Below are 22,913 nucleotides of genomic sequence, written 5' to 3'. Positions count from 1 at the left end.
TGAGGACGATGTTGGTGAGGAGGCGGAGCAATTGCCTGTAATGGTGATGTCACTCTCTAGGGAGTCGACACCGGAATGGATGGCTTATTTAGGGAATTACGTGATAATGTCAACACGCTGCAAGGTCGGTTGACGACATGAGACGGCCGACAAACAATTAGTACCGGTCCAGACGTCTCAAAAACACCGTCAGGGGTTTTAAAACGCCCGTTTACTTTAGTCGGTCGACACAGACACAGACAGGGACACTGAATCCAGTGTCGACGGTGAATAAACAAACGTATTCCTTATTAGGGCCACACGTTAAAGGCAATGAAGGAGGTGTTACATATTTCTGATACTACAAGTACCACAAAAGAGGGTATTATGTGGGATGTGAAAAAACTACCGTAGTTTTTCCTGAATCAGATAAATTAAATAAAGTGTGTGATGATGCGTGGGTTCCCCCCGATAGAAAATTATGGGCGGTATACCCTTTCCCGCCAGAAGTTAGGGCGCGTTGGGAAACACCCCTTAGGGTGGATAAGGCGCTCACACGCTTATCAAAACAAGTGGCGGTACCGTCTATAGATAGGGCCGTCCTCAAGGACCAGCTGACAGGAGGCTGGAAAATATCATAAAAAGTATATACACACATACTGGTGTTATACTGCGACCAGCGATCGCCTCAGCCTGGATGTGCAGAGCTGGGGTGGCTTGGTCGGATTCCCTGACTAAAAATATTGATACCCTTAACAGGGACAGTATTTTATTGACTATAGAGCATTTAAAGGATGCATTTCTATATATGCGAGATGCACAGAGGGATATTTGCACTCTGGCATCAAGAGTAAATGCGATGTCCATATCTGCCAGAAGATGTTATGGACACGACAGTGGTCAGGTGATGCAGATTCCAAACGGCACAAAGGTGTATTGCCGTATAAAGGAAGAGGAGTTATTTGGGGTCGGTCCATCGGACCTGGTGGCCACGGCAACTGCTGGAAAATCCGCCGTTTTTACCCTAAGTCACATCTCTGCAGAAAAAGACACCGTCTTTTCAGCCTCAGTCCTTTCGTCCCTATAAGATCATATCTGCCCAGGGATAGAGGAAAGGGAAGAAGACTGCAGCAGGCAGCCCATTCCCAGGAACAGAAGCGTTCCACCGCTTCTGACAAGTTCTCAGCATGGAGCTGAGACCGTACAGGACCCCTGGATCCTACAAGTAGTATCCCAGGGGTACAGATTGGAATGTCGAGACGTTTCCACTTCGCAGGCTCCTGAAGTCTGCTTTACCAAGGTCTCCCTCCGACAAGGAGGCAGTATGGGAAAAAATTCACAAGCTGTATTCCCAGCAGGTGATAATTAAATTACCCCTCTTACTACAAGAAAAGGGGTATTATTCCACACTATATTGTGGTACTGAAGCCAGAAGGCTAGGTGAGACTTATTCTAAAAAATTTTTTGAACACTTACAAAGGTTCAAATCAAGATGGAGTCACTCAGAGCAGTGATAACGAACCGGGAAGAAGGGGACTATATAGTGTCCCGGGACATCAGGGATGCTTACCTCTATGTCCCAAATTTGCCCTTCTCACTAAGGGTACCTCAGGTTCGTGGTGCAGAACTGTCACTATCAGTTTCAGACGCTGCCGTTTGGATTGTCCACGGCACCCCGGGTCTTTACCAAGGTAATGGCCGAAATGATGATTCTTCTTCGAAGAAAAGGCGTCTTAATTATCCCTTACTTGGACGATCTCCTGATAAGGGCATAGTCCAGGGAACAGTTGGAGGTCGGAGTAGCACTATCTCGGATACTGCTACAACAGCACGGGTGGATTCTAAATATTCCAAAATCGCAGCTGATCCCGACGACACGTCTGCTGTGCCTAGGGATGATTCTGGACACAGTCCAGAAAAAGGTGTTTCTCCCGGAAGAGAAAGCCAGGGAGTTATCCGAGCTAGTCAGGAACCTCCTAAAAACAGTGCATCATTGCACAAGGGTCCTGGTAAAAATGGTGGCTTCCTACGAAGCAATTCCATTCGGCAGATTTCACGCAAGAACTTTTCAGTGGGATCTGCTGGACAAATGGTCCGGATCGCATCTTCAGATGCATCAGCGGATAACCCTATATCCAAGGACAAGGGTGTCTCTCCTGTGGTGGTTATAGAGTGCTCATCTTCTAGAGGGCCGCAGATTCGGCATTCAGGATTGGATGCTGGTGACCACGGAGCCCAGCCCGAGAGGCTGGGGAGCAGTCGCACAAGGAAAAAATTTCCAGGGAGTGTGATCAAGTCTGGAGACTTTTCTCCACATAAATATACTGGAGCTAAGGGTAAATTTATAATACTCTAAGCTTAGCAAGACCTCTGCTTCAAGGTCAGCCGGTATTGATCCAGTGGGAAAAACATCACGGCAGTCGCCCACGTAAACAGACAGGGCGACACAAGAAGCAGGAGGGCAATGGCAAAAACTGCAAGGACTTTTCGCTGGGCGGAAAATCATGTGATAGCACTGTCAGCAGTGTTTCACCCCGGGAATGGAAACTGGGAAGCAGACTTCCTCAGCAGGCACGACCTCCACCCGGGAGAGTGGAAACTTCATCGGGAAGTTTTTTCCACATGATTGTAAACCGTTGGGAAATACCAAAGGTGGACATGATGGCGTCCCGTCTGAAAAAAAAAAAAAAAAAAACGGGACAGGTATTGCGCCAGGTCAAGAGACCCTCAGGCAATAGCTGTGGACGTTCTGGTAACACCGTGGGTGTACCAGTCGGTGTATGTGTTCCCTCCTCTGCTTCTCATACCTCATGGCTCCGGATTGGCCAAGAAGGACTTGGTACCCGGAACTTCAAGAGATGCTTACAGAGGTCTTATGGCCTCTGCCGCTAAGAAGGGACTTGCTTCAGCAAGTACCATGTCTGTTCCAAGACTTACCGCAGCTGCGTTTGTCGGCATGGCGGTGGAAAGCCAAATCCTAAGGGAAAAAGGCATTCCGGAAGAGCTCATTCCTACCCTGGTCAAAGCCAGAAAGGAGGTGACCGCACAACATTATCACCACATGTGGCGAAAATATGTTGCGTGGTGTGAGGCCAGGAAGGCCCCACAAAGAAATTTCAACTCGGTCGTTTCCTGCATTTCCTGCAAACAGGAGTGTCTATGGGCCTCAAATTGGGGTCCATTAAGGTTCAAATTTCGGCCCTGTCGATTTTCTTCCAGAAAGAATTGGCTTCAGTTCCTGAAGTCCAGAAGTTTGTCAAGGGAGTATTGCATATACAACCCCCTTTTGTGCCTCCAGTGGCACTGTGGGATCTCAACGTAGTTCTGGGATTCCTCAAATCACATTGGTTTAAAACCAGTCAAATCTGTGGATTTGAAGCATCTCACATGAAAAGTGACCATGCTCTTGGCCCTGGCCTGGACCAGGCGAGTGTCAAATTGGTGGTTTTTTCTCAAAAAAGCCCATATCTGTTTGTCCATTCGGACAGGGCAGAGCTGCGGACTCGTCCCCAGTTCTCTCCCTAAGGTGGTGTCAGTGTTTCACCTGAACCAGCTTATTGTGGTGCCTTGCACCTACTAGGGACTTGGAGGACTCCAAGTTGCTAGATGTTGTCAGGGCCCTGAAAATATGTTCCAGGACGGCTGGAGTCAGGAAAACTGACTTGCTGTTTTCCTGTATGCACCCAACAAACTGGGTGCTCTTGCTTCTAAGCAGACTATTGCTAGTTGGATGTGTAATACAATTCAGCTTGCACATTCTGTGGCAGGCCTGCCACAGCCAAAATATGTAAATGCCCATTCCACAAGGAAGGTGGGCTCATCTTGGGCGGCTGCCCGAGGGGTCTCGGCTTTACAACTTTGCCGAGCAGCTACTTGGTCAGGGGCAAACACGTTTGCTAAATTCTACAAATTTGATACCCTGGCTAAGGAGGACCTGGAGTTCTCTCATTCGGTGCTGCAGAGTCATCCGCACTCTCCCGCCCGTTTGGGAGCTTTGGTATAATCCCCATGGTCCTTTCAGGAACCCCAGCATCCACTAGGACGATAGAGAAAATAAGAATTTACTTACCGATAATTCTATTTCTCGGAGTCCGTAGTGGATGCTGGGCGCCCATCCCAAGTGCGGATTATCTGCAATACTTGTACATAGTTACAAAAATCGGGTTATTTTTGTTGTGAGCCATCTTTTCAGAGGCTCCGCTGTTATCATACTGTTAACTGGGTTTAGATCACAAGTTGTACGGTGTGATTGGTGTGGCTGGTATGAGTCTTACCCGGGATTCAAAATTCCTCCCTTATTGTGTACGCTCGTCCGGGCACAGTACCTAACTGGCTTGGAGGAGGGTCATAGGGGGAGGAGCCAGTGCACACCACCTGATCGGAAAGCTTTACTTTTGTGCCCTGTCTCCTGCGGAGCCGCTATTCCCCATGGTCCTTTCAGGAACCCCAGCATCCACTACGGACTCCGAGAAATAGAATTATCGGTAAGTAAATTCTTATTTTTGTCCACCGGAATGACGGGTGCGAGTATATAGATACCAACCCGACTACACAGCAGTAATTACATATCTGCTTCTAGGGCTTGATTCAGGTTCTGACTGTCTTGAGGCACCTGTCGCAGTGTACCAGTGTTCAGTACTTTGTGCATTTGCAGGAACAGTACTGCGTCGTTGGAAGCAGAATGGCTGCAGACTGTCAAGTGATTGATAGTTTGCAGCCATTTGCCAGGAGGGCCAATGTTAGGATCTCAGTCTATCAACAGAGATTTCCTGGCCTCTTGGCTACGGTGGCCAGCTTGCATGACCCCATGGGTCAGTCCGTCAGCCGATGATGTAAGTGACCCGATGCTGCGTCCTCGGGTGCAGCAGAGGATCACACGTGCATGCAGAAGGTGTCTATATTATGGCACACCTTGGTATGTGTATAAACTTAAAACCACACTTCAAAGGTCTTGACCTATAACAGCTGCCAGTTTCCCATAGAGACTCTTTTCACTAGTACATGGTTGCCACCAGGACTTTACTCATGATAGTAAGAATTTGTGAATAACCAGGTGGCCGCAGGGAACAGTGGCTGCAGGAGGAGACCGTTAAATAACCAGTGCTAGGTGGGAACGCAGCTGGAAGCAAGACAAGGGACCAAGGTACAGGACCGAAAGGCATACGACCAGGGATAGAACTGGAAGAACTAGAGCCAGGAGTAGTGTACAGGGATGACTGAATAGAAGCAAGAGCAAAGGAAGGCAAAAAGATTGGAACTGATGTTACAGGGTATAGGTAGGTCAGGAACCAACAGTAGACCTCAGTAGGTCAGCGTTAATGCAGAACATGGACACTATAACCAGCAAGGAGACTATCAGCCAGGAGCAAGAGATTTGGTGGCTGCTAGTAGTTTCAGATGCCTAACAACCGTCCCGGGTGCTTGGCAATGGCAGGCACCCTCTGAGGGAGTGATCCGCAGCGGTGGCTCATAAGTCTACTTATACAAAACGCCTCCTGTGGAATGAATTACCATATCTGTGCATCGCTGCTACTTCCAAGTAAGCAGGAAATGGGTAGGAAATGCCAGCGCTCGGGATACCGGCTGTCAGGAGACTGACCGTGGCATTCGGGTGATTAGAATCCCAAGTTGGACAAGATAAGTATAGCTACCTTGCTCTAAATCCCCCTTCCTTCAGCCTAAACGTAACCCTTCCTTTCCCGCAGCCTAATCCTCACCCCGTAGCTTAAACATGACATCCCCTGCGGCTTACCTGCCAGTCGTCCCAGTCCATGCACGTTCGGGATCCAGGTGGTCGGGATGGTGATCCTTGTCGGGATGCCGGTGTAGGTATTTTGACCAGTGTCGGGATTCTGGCGTTGGTTTTTCGACTGGCCAGATCTCGTAAGCAGCAGCGATGCTCTCTCCAACCACTTCTGAATCTGGCTGCTAGTGACGTAAAGTGGAGATAAATCTACATCCTGCGGTTCTGTCCATGTACTGTGAACAATATTTGTTTTTTAATGATCTTTATTAGGAGTTTTTGGGGGTGTAATTGTACATGGCACAAATTATTTTTTATTATTATTATTATTATTATATATTATTATTATTATTTTTTTTTTTTTCTCCAGCTGTTTCTGAGCTATCTTTTCTACCTGTATAAAAAGTGCAGTGAAAATGTTGCATTAAACCTTCCAGGAGAAGAGCATCTGTCTGTCACACAGGTACTTATGTGCAATCTTTTACGGATAAGTATATGTAAATTTATTTTGGTAGTATTTTTGTCACATTACAGTCATATTTTCCACATCAATGATGACATTCATGTTACTGTGTTTTGATTGTTGTCTTACTTTTTTTGTTTACCCCCTAGTCTTTTCTTCTTCTCAATTTAGTGAATATTGAGCACTTATTTTTTGGTAACCAATTTGTGGGTATGGTCTATACAAGGAAACTGTGATGAAGAGTAAATTGATGATAATTTGAGTCAAAAATATGACTGCCACCATATTGTGGAAACAATATTAAACAATACAGCAAGTGGCATAAGTTTTTGATGTCCATGCTCGGAGGCACCACTATTCTGAATATGGGGTCTAGCACTTAGGATAGAAGCTTAAAAAGTTAACTGAAACTAAAGACATTTCTCCTTCTATACCAGGACTGCTCAACATTTGGCCCTCCAGCTACTGTGGAACTATACATGCCAGCATGCCCTGCCAACGTTTAGCATGACCTTAAAGCAGAAGTGTGGTTAGGGTTTGCTGGGATGTGTAAATCCGCAACGCTTTAGAGTAAAAAATTGGACATCCCTGCTGTATACCGTCCTATTTCCACCAGAGCTCTGTTTATATTTAGTGCTATATGGTGTGGTCTGGTTTCTTAAGTGTGCGGCGCAGCCTTGCTCTTATTCTTTATTTTGAACAGAGCTCATGTTTGAACTCTGTGGTTCTGCCAGCAGCTGTTCCTGCAAGGACTCCTGGAGGGGTCATTAAGTGACTGTCCTGGGCCCCATGAAGCCACTGATGCTGCAGTTTAGGGCTGGAGGTAAGTGGAGTCAGTCTAAAAAGCTAGGTACACAACGGAGTTAGGTTTGCCCAGCCCAATATGTTGGTGAAATTCAATTGTTTTACTCACAGGCAGCAACTAGATGGCGCCGAACGGAGCAATTCAATTGTTGCTTTGTCCGTGCGCCATCAGCTGTCGGCGCTGACCTTTCCCGGAGGTGGGAAGCTGCAATGTGCGAAGTGACCTGTTTGGGCGCCCAAACGGCACTTTTTTTTGTCATTGTGTCCATTAGTTCAGTCTGGTTTATCTGCTTTATGCAGCTAAATCCGACACTAATGGGCTTGATCAGCGTTGATAGCAGGCATCAATTGAGTCTCTCCACTGCGATATTCCATTACTTTAGATTGGGTGACGAGAACAATTGAATTCCCCTCCATTGAGCCATGTTAATGAGGGATGGAACGATCACTGTTCCATCCTTCATTAGTATACATCATGTCACAAGAGATATCGTCAGGTTTGATGTGCAGCACATCAAACCTGACAACGTCTCCAGCATCTGCGGCCACCCGCAGATTTGGCATACACGCTTTCCAATATGTGCCAATGTAAGTGATCTGTCGGCCCGATCCGCTGGATGGTATGACAATCCCTCAGTCTGTCCCAAAGTTTGCCTGCAGGTAGAGTTCAGGGCTGCCATCAGAAATTGTGGGGCTCGGGACTGACAAAATAGGCAGGCTCCCCCCTTAGGACTGTGCACTTACTGATTACATGCTGTTGTAAAGAGTCGTTCTTGAGTATCAGGAGTGCCATAAAAAATTTTTATATATATGTATATGTAAAAAATGAAGTGCAATAGAGCGCCTACTGGTGTTTAACAGGATTCTGGATTTATAGGATTTCTATATAACCAGTTCACCATGTGAAAAGTGCAAAATGTAAGTTAGGAAGGATTGACTTAGCTTCCTTGGGAACAGCTTCAGTCTGATGACACTTTTAGGACATGTAAAACAGAAATAAAAACCAACATAGTGTATACTGTTTGATTATATACAGTGTTCAACACTTTAGGGACCTTGCTAGTCCCAATATGGGTAAATAAGCTGGATGATAAGTACTATTTCCAGTACACAAAGACTGGACGAATTTATAAAACAAACAATTTAATATAACAAATCCTGAAGTAAATGTAGGTAGCACACGTACAAGAATAAAATTGTATATACAGCTTATCTGTCCACAAACGGAATCACCAGGTGAGCAACAGCCCAATCCTATTGGTGGATATTAAAAATGTCCCGAAGCAAATGCAGGTAACATACGTACAAGATATAAAAATTAATACAGCTTATCTGTCCATTCAGAGAAGTCACGGGTGAGTCATAAGTCCCGGGCCCGACGCGTTTCGTCCTGTGGCATAGGACTTCATCAAGGGGATCATATATATACATACAGTAGATGGTCCGGCTCTCCCTTATATTGTCTGTGCGCCGGGTGCCCGAACGAGGAGGTAACAGCAATAGAAGATAGAAGGTACGGCACTCCAAGCGACTAAATAATTCACTCTTACACCAGCATGAAGATAGACAACGTTTCAGGGCTTTTATTATAGCCCTTTCGTCAGGTCAGCATTGATTATTTACAGTGTACTGGCCGCAGGTACTTCTGCCAGTACACTGTAAATAATCAATTCACCTACACTCACTAAATTACTCGTTTTTGAAATATGTGATAAGGATCAGCTTTGTTTAGAGACATTTGTATTACTGATATACAAATTATTTAAATGTGAAAAACACTAAGATTTCTGTTCTCCCTAAACATCACTGTGGGAGGAAGTGATGTCACACATAGTCTTCTAATTGACAGAGGTATAAATACGAGCCCTGTCCCAGTACCACACTACCCTTGATGAAGTCCTGAAGGACAAAACGCGTTGGACATTCCATGATCCTTCCCAGACCAACCTCCTGAACCTAAGATAAGCACTTTTTACACATTTACTACAAACCGATGTGTACCTTGTACTTTTAGATTTTTTCTTCTCTTTTAACCATATTTTTGTTCACATTTTTTATGAATTCTTATGCTTAAGCATGTTTTCTTAAACTAAAATTTTATCAGTGTTTTTTAATCGTGTAAAATAAATATGCTTTTATTTTCTATATAAAAAATCTTTTTACGTTCCTTTACTATAGACACCATTGGTCGCTTGTGCCCATATTCTTGGTTTCTATAACACTTTTTACAGAAGCTTACCACTGCTGTTTTTATTTAGGGGCCTGCTGACACCCTTTGTACCAAGGGAGTGTATTTTTGGACATATATTATACATAATTGTGAAGGTTAACTTACCACAAGTGGCGCTATTTTTTCCTTTTTGCATATATATATATATATATATATATATATATATATATATATATACACACACACACACACACACACACACACACACACACACACACACACACACACACACACACACACACACACGTACGTACGTTGAGTATCCCTTATCCAAAATGCTTGGGACCAGAGGTATCTTGGATATCGGATTTTTCCGTAGTTTGGAATAATTGCATAATGATACATGGCGATGGGACCTAAGTCTAAGAACAGAATACATTTATGTTTTATATACACCTTATACACACAGCCTGAAGGTCATTTAATACAATTTCTCTATCGTCCTAGTGGATGCTGGGGTTCCTGAAAGGACCATGGGGAATAGCGGCTCCGCAGGAGACAGGGCACAAAAAGTAAAGCTTTTCCGATCAGGTGGTGTGCACTGGCTCCTCCCCCTATGACCCTCCTCCAGACTCCAGTTAGATTTTTGTGCCCGGCCGAGAAGGGTGCAATCTAGGTGGCTCTCCTAAAGAGCTGCTTAGAGAAAGTTTAGCTAGGTTTTTTATGTTACAGTGATTCCTGCTGGCAACAGGATCACTGCAGCGAGGGACTGAGGGGAGAAGGAGTCAACTCACCTGCGTGCAGGATGGATTGGCTTCTTGGCTACTGGACATCAAGCTCCAGAGGGACGATCACAGGTACAGCCTGGATGGTCACCGGAGCCGCGCCGCCGGCCCCCTTGCAGATGCTGAAGACAGAAGAGGTCCAGAATCGGCGGCTGAAGACTCCTGCAGTCTTCTAAAGGTAGCGCACAGCACTGCAGCTGTGCGCCATTTTCCTCTCAGCACACTTCACACGGCAGTCACTGAGGGTGCAGGGCGCTGGGAGGGGGGCGCCCTGGGAGGCAAAATGAGTACCTATAAAGGCTAAAAATACCTCACATATAGCCCTAGAGGCTATATGGAGATATTTAACCCCTGCCTGATTTCTCAAAATAGCGGGAGACGAGCCCGCCGGAAAAGGGGCGGGGCCTATCTCCTCAGCACACGGCGCCATTTCCTCTCACAGCTCCGCTGGTCAGGACGGCTCCCAGGTCTCTCCCCTGCACTGCACTACAGAAACAGGGTAAAACAGAGAGGGGGGGCAAATTTATGGCGATATTTTTATATAACAAAGCAGCTATAGGGGAGCACTTATTATAAGGCTATCCCTGATATATATATAGCGCTTTTGGTGTGTGCTGGCAAACTCTCCCTCTGTCTCCCCAAAGGGCTAGTGGGTCCTGTCTTCATTAGGAGCATTCCCTGTGTGTCTGCTGTGTGTCGGTACGTGTGTGTCGACATGTATGAGGACGATATTGGTGTGGAGGCGGAGCAATTGCCAAATATGGGGATGTCACCTCCTAGGGGGTCGACACCAGAATGGATGCCTTTATTTATGGAACTACGGGATAGTGTCAACACGCTAAAGCAGTCGTTTGACGACATGAGACGGCCGGACAATCAATTAGTGCCTGTCCAGGCGACTCAAACACCGTCAGGGGCTGTGAAACGCCCTTTGCCTCAGTCGGTCGACACAGACCCAGACACAGGCGATGACTCCAGTGGTGACGGTGACGAATCAACCGTATTTTCCAGTAGGGCCACACGTTATATGATTTTGGCAATGAAGGAGGCGTTACATTTAGCTGATACTACAGGTACCACTAAACAGGGTATTATGTGGGGTATGAAAAAACTACCTATAGTTTTTCCTGAATCAGAAGAACTAAATGACGTGTGTAATGAAGCGTGGGTTGCCCCTGATAAAAAGCTGATAATTTCAAAGAAATTATTGGCATTATACCCTTTCCCGCCAGAGGTTAGGGAGCGCTGGGAAACACCTCCTAGGGTGGACAAGGCGCTAACACGCTTATCTAAACAAGTGGCGTTACCCTCTCCTGAGACGGCCGCACTTAAAGATCCATCAGATAGGAGGATGGAAAATATCCAAAAAAGTATATACACACATGCAGGTGTTATACTACGACCAGCTGTAGCAACTGCCTGGATGGGCAGTGCGGGGGTAGTTTGGTCAGAATCCCTGATTGAAAATATTGATACCCTGGACAGGGACAATATTCTACTGTCGTTAGAACAAATAAAGGATGCATTTCTTTATATGCGTGATGCACAGAGGGATATATGCACACTGGCATCACGGGTAAGTGCTATGTCCATTTCGGCCAGAAGAGCTTTATGGACGCGACAGTGGACAGGCGATGCGGATTCAAAACGGCATATGGAAGTTTTGCCGTATAAGGGGGAGGAGTTATTTGGAGTCGGTCTATCAGATTTGGTGGCCACGGCTACAGCCGGGAAATCCACCTTTCTACCTCAAGTCACTCCCCAACAGAAAAAGGCACCGACTTTTCAACCGCAGCCCTTTCGTTCCTTTAAAAATAAGAGAGCAAAGGGCTATTCATATTTGCCACGAGGCAAAGGTCGAGGGAAGAGACAGCAACACGCAGCTCCTTCCCAGGATCAGAAGCCCTCCCCGGCTTCTACAAAAGCCTCAGCATGACGCTGGGGCTTCTCAAGCGGACTCGGGGACGGTGGGCGGTCGTCTCAAAAATTACAGCGCGCAGTGGGCTCACTCGCAAGTAGATCCCTGGATCCTGCAGATAATATCTCAGGGATACAGGTTGGAATTAGAGACAGATCCACCTCGCCGTTTCCTGAGGTCTGCTTTACCAACGTCCCCCTCCGAAAGGGAGACGGTGTTGGAAGCCATTCACAAGCTGTACTCTCAGCAGGTGATAGTCAAGGTACCTCTTCTGCAACAAGGGAAGGGGTATTATTCCACTCTTTTTGTGGTACCGAAGCCGGATGGCTCGGTAAGGCCTATTCTAAATCTGAAGTCCTTGAACCTGTACATAAAGAAGTTCAAGTTCAAAATGGAGTCACTCAGAGCAGTGATAGCGAACCTGGAAGAGGGGAACTTTATGGTATCCTTGGACATCAAGGATGCGTATCTCCACGTTCCAATTTACCCCTCACACCAGGGGTACCTCAGGTTCGTTGTACAAAACTGTCACTATCAGTTTCAGACGCTGCCGTTCGGATTGTCCACGGCACCTCGGATCTTTACAAAGGTAATGGCCGAGATGATGATTCTTCTTCGAAGAAAAGGCGTATTAATTATCCCATACTTGGACGATCTCCTAATAAGGGCGAGGTCCAGAGAACAGCTAGAGATGGGATTAGCACTGTCTCAAGAAGTGCTAAAACAGCACGGGTGGATTCTGAATATTCCAAAATCCCAGTTAATGCCGACAACTCGTCTGCTGTTCCTAGGGATGATTCTGGACACGGTTCAGAAAAAGGTTTTTCTCCCGGAGGAAAAAGCCAAGGAGTTATCCGAGCTTGTCAGGAACCTCCTAAAACCAGGAAAGGTGTCTGTACATCAATGCACAAGAGTCCTGGGAAAAATGGTGGCTTCTTACGAAGCGATTCCATTCGGCAGATTCCACGCAAGAATTTTCCAAAGGGATCTGTTGGACAAATGGTCAGGGTCGCATCTTCAGATGCACCTACGGATAACCCTGTCTCCAAGGACAAGGGTGTCTCTTCTGTGGTGGTTGCAGAGTGCTCATCTATTGGAGGGCCGCAGATTCGGCATACAGGATTGGATCCTGGTGACCACGGACGCCAGCCTGAGAGGCTGGGGAGCAGTCACACAAGGAAGAAACTTCCAGGGAGTATGGACGAGCCTGGAAACGTCTCTTCACATAAACATTCTGGAACTAAGAGCAATATACAATGCTCTAAACCAGGCAGAACCTCTGCTTCAGGGAAAACCGGTATTGATCCAGTCGGACAACATCACGGCAGTCGCCCATGTGAACAGACAGGGCGGCACAAGAAGCAGGAGGGCAATGGCAGAAGCTGCAAGGATTCTTCGCTGGGCAGAGAATCATGTGATAGCACTGTCAGCAGTGTTCATCCCGGGAGTGGACAACTGGGAAGCAGACTTCCTCAGCAGACACGATCTTCACCCGGGAGAGTGGGGACTTCATCCAGAAGTCTTCCACATGCTGGTAACCCGTTGGGAAAGACCAATGGTGGACATGATGGCGTCTCGCCTCAACAAAAAACTGGACAGGTATTGCGCCAGGTCAAGAGATCCGCAGGCAATAGCTGTGGACGCGCTGGTAACGCCTTGGGTGTACCAGTCGGTGTATGTGTTTCCTCCTCTGCCTCTCATACCAAAAGTATTGAGAATTATACGGCAAAGAGGCGTAAGAACGATACTAGTGGTTCCGGATTGGCCAAGGAGGACTTGGTACCCGGAACTTCAAGAGATGATCACGGAAGATCCGTGGCCTCTACCTCTAAGGAGGGACTTGCTTCAGCAGGGTCCCTGTCTGTTTCAAGACTTACCGCGGCTGCGTTTGACGGCATGGCGGTTGAACGCCGGATCCTAAAGGAAAGAGGCATGCCGGAAGAAGTCATTCCTACTTTGATTAAAGCAAGGAAGGAAGTAACCGTGCAACATTATCACCGAATTTGGCGAAAATATGTTGCGTGGTGCGAAGATCGGAGTGCTCCGACGGAGGAATTTCAACTGGGTCGATTCCTACATTTCCTGCAATCAGGATTGTCAATGGGTCTCAAATTGGGATCTATTAAGGTTCAAATTTCGGCCCTGTCGATTTTCTTTCAAAAAGAATTGGCTTCAGTCCCTGAAGTCCAGACCTTTGTTAAGGGAGTGCTGCATATACAGCCTCCTGTGGTGCCTCCAGTGGCACCGTGGGATCTAAATGTGGTTTTGGACTTCCTAAAATCTCATTGGTTTGAACCACTAAAAAAAGGTGGATTTGAAATATCTCACATGGAAAGTGACCATGCTTCTAGCCCTGGCTTCTGCCAGGAGAGTGTCAGAATTGGCAGCTTTATCTTACAAAAGCCCATATCTGATTTTCCATTCGGACAGGGCAGAACTGCGAACTCGTCCGCATTTTCTCCCTAAGGTGGTGTCAGCATTTCATCTGAACCAGCCTATTGTAGTGCCTGCGGCTACAAGTGACTTGGAGGACTCCAAGTTACTGGACGTTGTCAGAGCATTAAAAATATATATTGCAAGGACAGCTGGAGTCAGAAAATCTGACTCGTTGTTTATATTGTATGCACCCAACAAGATGGGTGCTCCTGCGTCTAAGCAGACGATTGCTCGTTGGATCTGTAGCACAATCCAACTTGCACATTCTGTGGCAGGCTTGCCACAGCCTAAATCTGTAAAGGCCCACTCCACAAGGAAGGTGGGCTCATCTTGGGCGGCTGCCCGAGGGGTCTCGGCATTACAACTTTGCCGAGCAGCTACGTGGTCAGGGGAGAACACGTTTGTAAAATTTTACAAATTTGATACTCTGGCTAAGGAGGACCTGGAGTTCTCTCATTCGGTGCTGCAGAGTCATCCGCACTCTCCCGCCCGTTTGGGAGCTTTGGTATAATCCCCATGGTCCTTTCAGGAACCCCAGCATCCACTAGGACGATAGAGAAAATAAGATTTTACTTACCGATAAATCTATTTCTCGGAGTCCGTAGTGGATGCTGGGCGCCCATCCCAAGTGCGGATTATCTGCATAAGTTGTACATAGTTATTGTTAACTAATTCGGGTTATTGTTAAAGGAAGCCATCTTTCAGAGGCTCCGCTGTTATCATACTGTTAACTGGGTTTAGATCACAAGTTGTACGGTGTGATTGGTGTGGCTGGTATGAGTCTTACCCGGGATTCAAAATCCTCCCTTATTGTGTACGCTCGTCCGGGCACAGTACCTAACTGGAGTCTGGAGGAGGGTCATAGGGGGAGGAGCCAGTGCACACCACCTGATCGGAAAAGCTTTACTTTTTGTGCCCTGTCTCCTGCGGAGCCGCTATTCCCCATGGTCCTTTCAGGAACCCCAGCATCCACTACGGACTCCGAGAAATAGATTTATCGGTAAGTAAAATCTTATTATTTTTAATAACTTTGTGTATTAAACAAAGTTTGTGTACATTGAGCCATCAAAAAACAAAGGTTTTACTAGCTCACTCTCACTCAAAAAAGTCTGTATTTCGGAATATTCCGTATTTCGGAATATTTGGATATGGGATACTCAACCTGTGTGTATGTATGTGTGTATATATAATATATATAATAAATCTTGTGCACATAATGGATCAACACTATTAATGCCTCTTGCACCATATTAATGCCCCTTGCTCCATATTAATACCCCCAGTAGTGGTACTGTTTATACACATAATGCCCCCCAATAGCGGTGCCGCTTACACATAAACTGCCCCCAGTAGCAGTGGCGCTTAAACACAAACTGCCCCCTGCTGGCTATACATGCCTCCAATAGTAGCGCCGCTTACACATAATGACCCCACCACACGCGCACACACACATGCACATGCACGCATGCACACACGTGTGTAGCCCTGCCCCTCCATTCCATTCGCTCCGCCCCTTTTCATGCCCAAGTTCTGACACTGTCACAGGAGTTGGGAGAGGACGCTGCAAGCCTCAATTGAAAACGTCCCTCCCAAAATGGCCGCAGCCTCAGAGGAGATGGTTATCAAAGATACTAGAGAAGCCTCCTCTCGTATCTTTAATAACTGTCTCCTATGAGGCCGGCCATTTTGGGAGGGACGCTTACAATTGATGCTTGCAGCGTCCTCTCCCCCTCCTGTGACAGATATCGGGCAAGAAAAGGGGGCGGAGCAGAGCAGTGGGCGGACGGTGGCATGAGCGGCCCGGGCCCTCTCCTCTCTCTTAGAGAGGCTGGGCCCGGGGCTACTGTGGCCGCAGCACCCCCCTGATGGCGGACCTGGTATAGTTGGACTGCAAGCGGTTCCCCTGTCAAAGTCTGTTTTGCAATTCTCCTGTGGTAGGCGTTTGGTGAGGCTGCTCCAGCTCTAACCCTGCATTAGGATCGTCAATGGTAAGGAGGTTGTCCTATGGACAGTTTAATTTTGTCTCTAATCAGGAGGGGGAAGTTCACATTTCTTATACGTCCTAGAGGATGCTGGGGTCCACTTCATGACCATGGGGTATAGACGGGATCTGCAGGAGACATGGGCACTCTAAAGACTTCATTGGGTGTGAACTGGCTCCTCTCTCTATGCCCCTCCTCCAGACCTCAGTTGTAGAAATGTGCCCAGGTCGACTGGATGCACTCTGAGGAGCTCCGAGTTTCTCTGAAAAGACTTGTTAGGTTTTTTATTTTCAGGGAGATCTTCTGGCATCAGACTCCCTGCTTCGTGGGACTGAGGGGGTAGAAGTAGGAACCAACTTCCTAAAGAGTTTCATGGCTCTGCTTCTGGCTGACAGGACACCATTAGCTCCTGAAGGGAACTGAACGCTAGCCATGCCTAGATGCTCACTCCCACAGCACGCCGTCACTCCCCTCACAGAGCAAGAAGTCGGAAGACAGGTGAGTGTTAGAAGACGGATTTTCAATCAAGAAAGTGACGGCTAAAGGTAGCGCGCGGCTGGCGGGAGCGCAGTACGCCATGTTGCTCACACATACACAGGCACTGCAGGGGGGGGGGGTAGGACTGTGCCTCAGCAACTTATGCCCTTTATTTATGCCAGTTTCCATAGGTTTCATGTTTCATGTGCCCTGGGCAGCATGAAACCTATGGAAACTGGCCTAAATAAGGGGTATAAGTTGCTGAGGCACAGTCCTACCCCCGCCAGTATAAAAAATTACCTCCTAAAAGCTGAGGAGAAACACACCATTGAAGAGTGGAGCTTCCTCCTCAGTCAGCACACTGCTCAGCGCCATTTTCTCTCTCTCTTCGGGCTGCAGAGACAACACTGGTCCACCTCCACTACTGACGGGGGGCCACAGTGAATTTGGTGCTATATAATTGTGTGATTAACATTATAAAAGCGCTGAATGTCAGTGGGCATTTTGTGTTCACAGACATGGTGTTACTGGCGCTGGGTTGTGAACTGGCAAATCCCATCTGTGTCCCTCTGACAGATTTTACTGTGGGTCTGTCCCCTATAAATCCCGGAGTGTCTGTGGTGTGGTTCTGCACGTGTGTGACATGTCTGTGGCAGGGAACTCTGAGGAGACATGTTATGGACACACAGGGGTAATATGACACCAAGAACCTGACTGGGTGAAAGGTTACATGATCGTGTGAATCATATCAGTAAGAGGTTGGACTGAATCTCATACAGAAAATGAAAATAATTTGTTGAAGATGTGATTTTTAATAGTTCTGCCTTTCATCCACAGGGACCTTTCTCAGTCACATACAAATTTGCACAAGTAGTACAAATTGATACCGACACGGACTCTGATTCCTGTGTCGACACTAGTGATTCCAGGGGAATAGGTCCTAAGTTAGCAAAAAAGCATTCAAAACATGTTTTAGCTATAAAGGAGGTGTTAGAAATTACGAAGCCCCCTCTTTTACCACAAGGAGAGGGTTTACTTTAGTAAAGAAGTAATGTAATTTTCCCTACACCTCAGGTCTGATTTAACCTGAAAATAAATTTCAGATTCCCAAAAGGAATTCAGGCAGCTTACCTTTTCCAAAAAAGGTGGGAGTCACCCCGCATTTTAAACAGGACCATGTCATAAAAGAGAAAAGGTGTTTCTCCCTGCGCCTGGAATGGCTTCACTTAAGGAGCCGACAGACCGCAAGTGAGTGGGGTGATCTATTGATGTGGCCAATGGGACACTACTCAGGCCTACCATTGTCCGTGAGTGGGTGAGTAGTGCTATTGAAAAGTGGTCAGAAAACTTGTCATTAGACATTGACACAATAGATGGAGATGAGATACTCCTAACGTTAGGTCATATCAAAGACGCTGCTGCGTACGTACTAGAATCCATGAAATATATTGGTTTCTTGGGATCAAAAACCGCTACCATGGCAGTATCGGCTTGTAGGGCGTTGTGGGTTCGCCAGTGGAATGCTGATGTAGATTCCAAAATAAAATATGGAGACTCTCCCGTATAAAGGTGAGGCCTTGTTTGGTGATGGGCTGGATGCGTTAGTCTCGGCGGCTTACCGCAGGTAAGTTGACATTCTTGCCTTATGCTCCTACACCGGCGAAAAAGACACATCACTCTCACATACAGTCCTTTCGGCCCAACAAATACAAAAAGGCCAAAGGTCTCCCCTTTTTCTCTGGCTGGGTCCACAGAATTATCCACAGGATAACATTGGGATATTGTCGAGCGACAGCGAAAATGGCACCAACACGGCCACAAGCTTTCTGGCCTCCCAGGATGCATTGGGGCCTTCACCATATAGTCCCGCCCACTGACTCGGGCAAATCAGTTTTTTGCTTGGTGCGGCAGGAAGCCGCATGGTCACAGGGCTGCTATGAATAAAGCAGCCTCAAGCTTTTATTTTATTTTTATAGACTTACTATATTTCTCTGACGTCCTAGTGGATGCTGGGAACTCCGAAAGGACCATGGGGGATAGCGGCTCCGCAGGAGACTGGGCACAACTAAAGAAAGCTTTTAGGTCACCTGGTGTGCACTGGCTCCTCCCACTATGACCCTCCTCCAAGCCTCAGTTAGATTTTGTGCCCGGCCGAGGTTAGATGCACACTAGGGGCTCTCCTGAGCTTCTAGAAAGAAAGTATATATTTAGGTTTTTTATTTTACAGTGAGACCTGCTGGCAACAGGCTCACTGCAGCGAGGGACTAAGGGGAGAAGAAGCGAACCTACCTGCTTGCAGCTAGCTTGGGCTTCTTAGGCTACTGGACACCATTAGCTCCAGAGGGACCGACCGCATGGAACTGGCCTTGGTGTTCGGTCCCGGAGCCGCGCCGCCGTCCCCCTTACAGAGCCAGAAGTAAGAAGAGGTCCGGAAAATCGGCGGCAGAAGACATCAGTCTTCACCAAGCTCCTCATACACACTTCACACTCCGGTCACTGAGGGTGCAGGGCGCTAGGGGGGGGCGCCCTGAGCAGCAATAAAAACACCTTGGCTGGCAAAAATACCACAATATATAGCCCCAGAGGCTATATATGTGATAATTACCCCTGCCAGAATCCAGAAAAAAGCGGGAGAATAGTCCGCGAAAAAGGGGCGGAGCTATCTCCTTCAGCACACTGGCGCCATTTCTCCCTCACAGCTCCGCTGGAAGGAAGCTCCCTGGCTCTCCCCTGCAGTCTACACTACAGAAAAGGGTAAAAAAGAGAGGGGGGGCACTAAATTTAGGCGCAGTATATATAACAGCAGCTATAGGGGACATAATTCAGTTAGTCCCTGCATTATATAGCGCTCTGGTGTGTGCTGGCATACTCTCACTCTGTCTGCCCATAGGGCCTTTGCGGGTCCTGTCCTCTGTTAGAGCATTCCCTGTGTGTGTGCGGTGTGTCGGTACGGCTGTGTCGACATGTTTGAGGATAATGATGTGGAGGCGGAGCAGATGCATATAGAAGGGATGTCACCCCCTGCGGGGCAGACACCTGAGTGGATGGACTTATGGAAGGAATTGCGTGCACGCGTCGACTCCTTACACAAAAAATTTGACGACATGCCAAATGCGGGACAGCCGGCTTCTCAGCTCGTGCCTGTCCAGGTGTCTCAAGGGCCTTCGGGGGCTCTAAAACGCCCGCTACCTCAGATGGCAGACGCGGATGTCGACACGGATACTGACACCAGTGTCGACGACAATGAGTCTAGTCTAATGTCCACTAAGGCCATTCGTTGCATGATTGAAGCAATGAAAGATGTGTTACAAATTTCTGATATAAACCCAGGTACCACTAAAAAGGGTATTATGTTTGGGGAGAAAAAAACTACCCGTAGTCTTTCCCCCATCAGAAGAATTAAATGAAGTGTGTGAAGAAGCGTGGGCTTTCCCTGATAAAAGATTGGTTATCTCTAAGAAGTTACTAATGGCGTTCCCTTTCCCGCCAGAGGATAGGTCACGTTGGGAGACACCACCTAGGGTGGATAAAGCGCTCACACGTTTGTCTAAAAAGGTGGCACTACCGTCTCCGGATACGGCCGCCCTCAAGGAACCTGCTGATAGAAAGCAGGAGGCTATCCTGAAGTCTGTATATACACACTCAGGCATTATACTTAGGCCTGCTATTGCGTCAGCATGGATGTGCAGTGCTGCCGCTGCGTGGTCAGATTCCCTGTCAGAAAATATTGACACCCTAGACAGGGACACTATTCTGCTAACCATAGAGCATATAAAAGACTCAGTCTTATACATGAGAGATGCACAGAGGGAGATCTGCCGGCTGGCATCTAAAATAAGTGCACTGTCCATTTCTGCTAGGAGAGGCTTATGGACTCGCCAGTGGACAGGGGATGCAGATTCAAAAAGGCACATGGAAGTTTTGCCTTATAAGGGTGAGGAGTTATTCGGGGATGGTCTCTCGGACCTAGTTTCCACAGCTACTGCTGGGAAGTCAGCATTTTTACCCCATGTTCCCTCACAGCCTAAAAAGGCGCCGTTTTATCAGGTACAGTCCTTTCGGACTCAGAAAAACAGGCGTGGAAAAGGCGGGTCCTTTCTGTCCAGAGGCAGAGGTAGGGGAAAAAGGCTGCAACAAACAGCAGGTTCCCAGGAGCAAAAGTCCTCCCCCGCTTCTTCCAAGTCCGCCGCATGATGGTGGGGCTCCACAGGCGGAGCCAGGTACGGTGGGGGGCCGCCTCAAAAATTTCAGCGATCAGTGGGCTCGCTCACAGGTGGATCCCTGGATCCTGCAAATAGTATCTCAAGGGTACAAACTGGAATTCGAGGCGTCTCCACCCCACCGGTTCCTAAAATCTGCCTTGCCGACAACTCCCTCAGGCAGGGAGGCTGTGCTAGAGGCAATTCACAAGCTGTATTCCCAGCAGGTGATAGTCAAGGTGCCCCTACTTCAACAAGGACGGGGTTACTATTCCACACTGTTTGTGGTACCGAAACCAGACGGTTCGGTGAGACCCATTTTAAATTTGAAATCCTTGAACACATACATAAAAAAATTCAAGTTCAAGATGGAATCGCTCAGGGCGGTTATTGCAAGCCTGGACGAGGGGGATTACATGGTATCCCTGTACATCAAGGATGCTTACCTGCATGTCCCCATTTACTATCCTCACCAGGAGTACCTCAGATTTGTGGTACAGGATTGCCATTACCAATTCCAGACGCTGCCGTTTGGACTCTCCACGGCACCGAGGGTGTTTACCAAAGTAATGGCGGAAATGATGATACTCCTTCGAAGAAAGGGAGTTTTAATTATCCCGTACTTGGACGATCTCCTAATAAAGGCGAGGTCCAAGGAGCAGTTGTTGGTGGGAGTAGCACTATCTCAGGAGGTGCTACACCAGCACGGTTGGATTCTGAATATTCCAAAATCACAGCTGGTTCCGACGACACGTCTACTGTTCCTGGGTATGATCCTGGACACAGTCCAGAAAAAAGTGTTTCTCCCGGAGGAGAAAGCCAAGGAGCTGTCATCTCTAGTCAGAGACCGCCTGAAACCGAAACAGGTATCGGTGCATCACTGCACGCGGGTCCTGGGAAAGATGGTGGCTTCTTACGAAGCAATTCCTTTCGGCAGGTTCCATGCCAGAATCTTTCAGTGGGACCTGTTGGACCAGTGGTCCGGATCACATCTTCAGATGCATCGCCTGATAACCCTGTCTCCAAGAACCAGGGTGTCTCTGCTGTGGTGGCTGCAGAGTGCCCATCTTCTAGAGGGCCGCAGATTCGGCATACAGGACTGGGTCCTGGTGACCATGGATGCCAGCCTTCGGGGCTGGGGGGCAGTCACACAGGGAAGAAACTTCCAAGGACTATGGTCGAGTCAGGAGACCTCCCTACACTTAAATATTCTGGAACTAAGGGCCATTTACAACGCCCTAAGTCAGGCAAGACCTCTGCTTCAAAACCAGCCGGTACTGATCCAGTCAGACAACATCACGGCAGTCGCCCATGTAAATCGACAGGGCGGCACAAGAAGCAGGATGGCAATGGCAGAAGCCACAAGGATTCTCCGATGGGCGGAAAATCACGTACTAGCACTGTCAGCAGTGTTCATTCCGGGAGTGGACAACTGGGAAGCAGACTTTCTCAGCAGGCACGACCTCCACCCGGGAGAATGGGGACTTCATCCAGAAGTCTTCACGCTGATTGTAAATCGATGGGAACGTCCACAAGTGGACATGATGGCGTCCCGCCTAAACAAAAAACTAGAGAGAGATTGCGCCAGGTCAAGGGACCCTCAGGCGATAGCTGTGGACGCTCTGGTGACACCGTGGGTGTACCAGTCAGTTTGTGTTCCCTCCTCTGCCTCTCATACCAAGGGTACTGAGAATAATAAGAAAACGAGGAGTAAGAACAATACTCGTGGTTCCGGATTGGCCAAGACGAGCGTGGTACCCGGAACTTCAAGAGATGATCTCGGAGGACCCATGGCCTCTGCCGCTCAGACAGGACCTGCTGCAGCAGGGGCCCTGTCTGTTCCGAGACTTACCGCGGCTGCGTTTGACGGCATGGCGGTTGAACGCCGGATCCTGAAGGAAAAGGGCATTCCGGAGGAAGTCATTCCTACGCTGATTAAAGCCAGGAAAGATGTGAC

General features: G+C 47.8%; 1 protein-coding gene across 4 annotated transcripts in view; it reads left to right on the top strand.

Moving 5' to 3' along the window:
* NOL11 (nucleolar protein 11) overlaps positions 1-22,913 on the top strand; it is a 164,144-nt gene that overhangs the window by 115,223 nt on the left and 26,008 nt on the right. For all 4 annotated transcript variants that reach the window (XM_063960821.1, XM_063960822.1, XM_063960824.1 and 1 more), the window contains exon 16: positions 6,093-6,185. In XM_063960821.1, coding sequence (XP_063816891.1) covers positions 6,093-6,185 — 93 coding nt within the window. The remainder of the gene's footprint in view (positions 1-6,092; positions 6,186-22,913) is intronic.

This window comes from Pseudophryne corroboree, chromosome 3, assembly GCF_028390025.1.
Source record: "Pseudophryne corroboree isolate aPseCor3 chromosome 3, aPseCor3.hap2, whole genome shotgun sequence".
Taxonomy (NCBI): domain Eukaryota; kingdom Metazoa; phylum Chordata; class Amphibia; order Anura; family Myobatrachidae; genus Pseudophryne; species Pseudophryne corroboree.
Note: the sequence above shows the minus strand (reverse complement) of the source record. Positions and strands in the feature narration are given on the sequence as shown.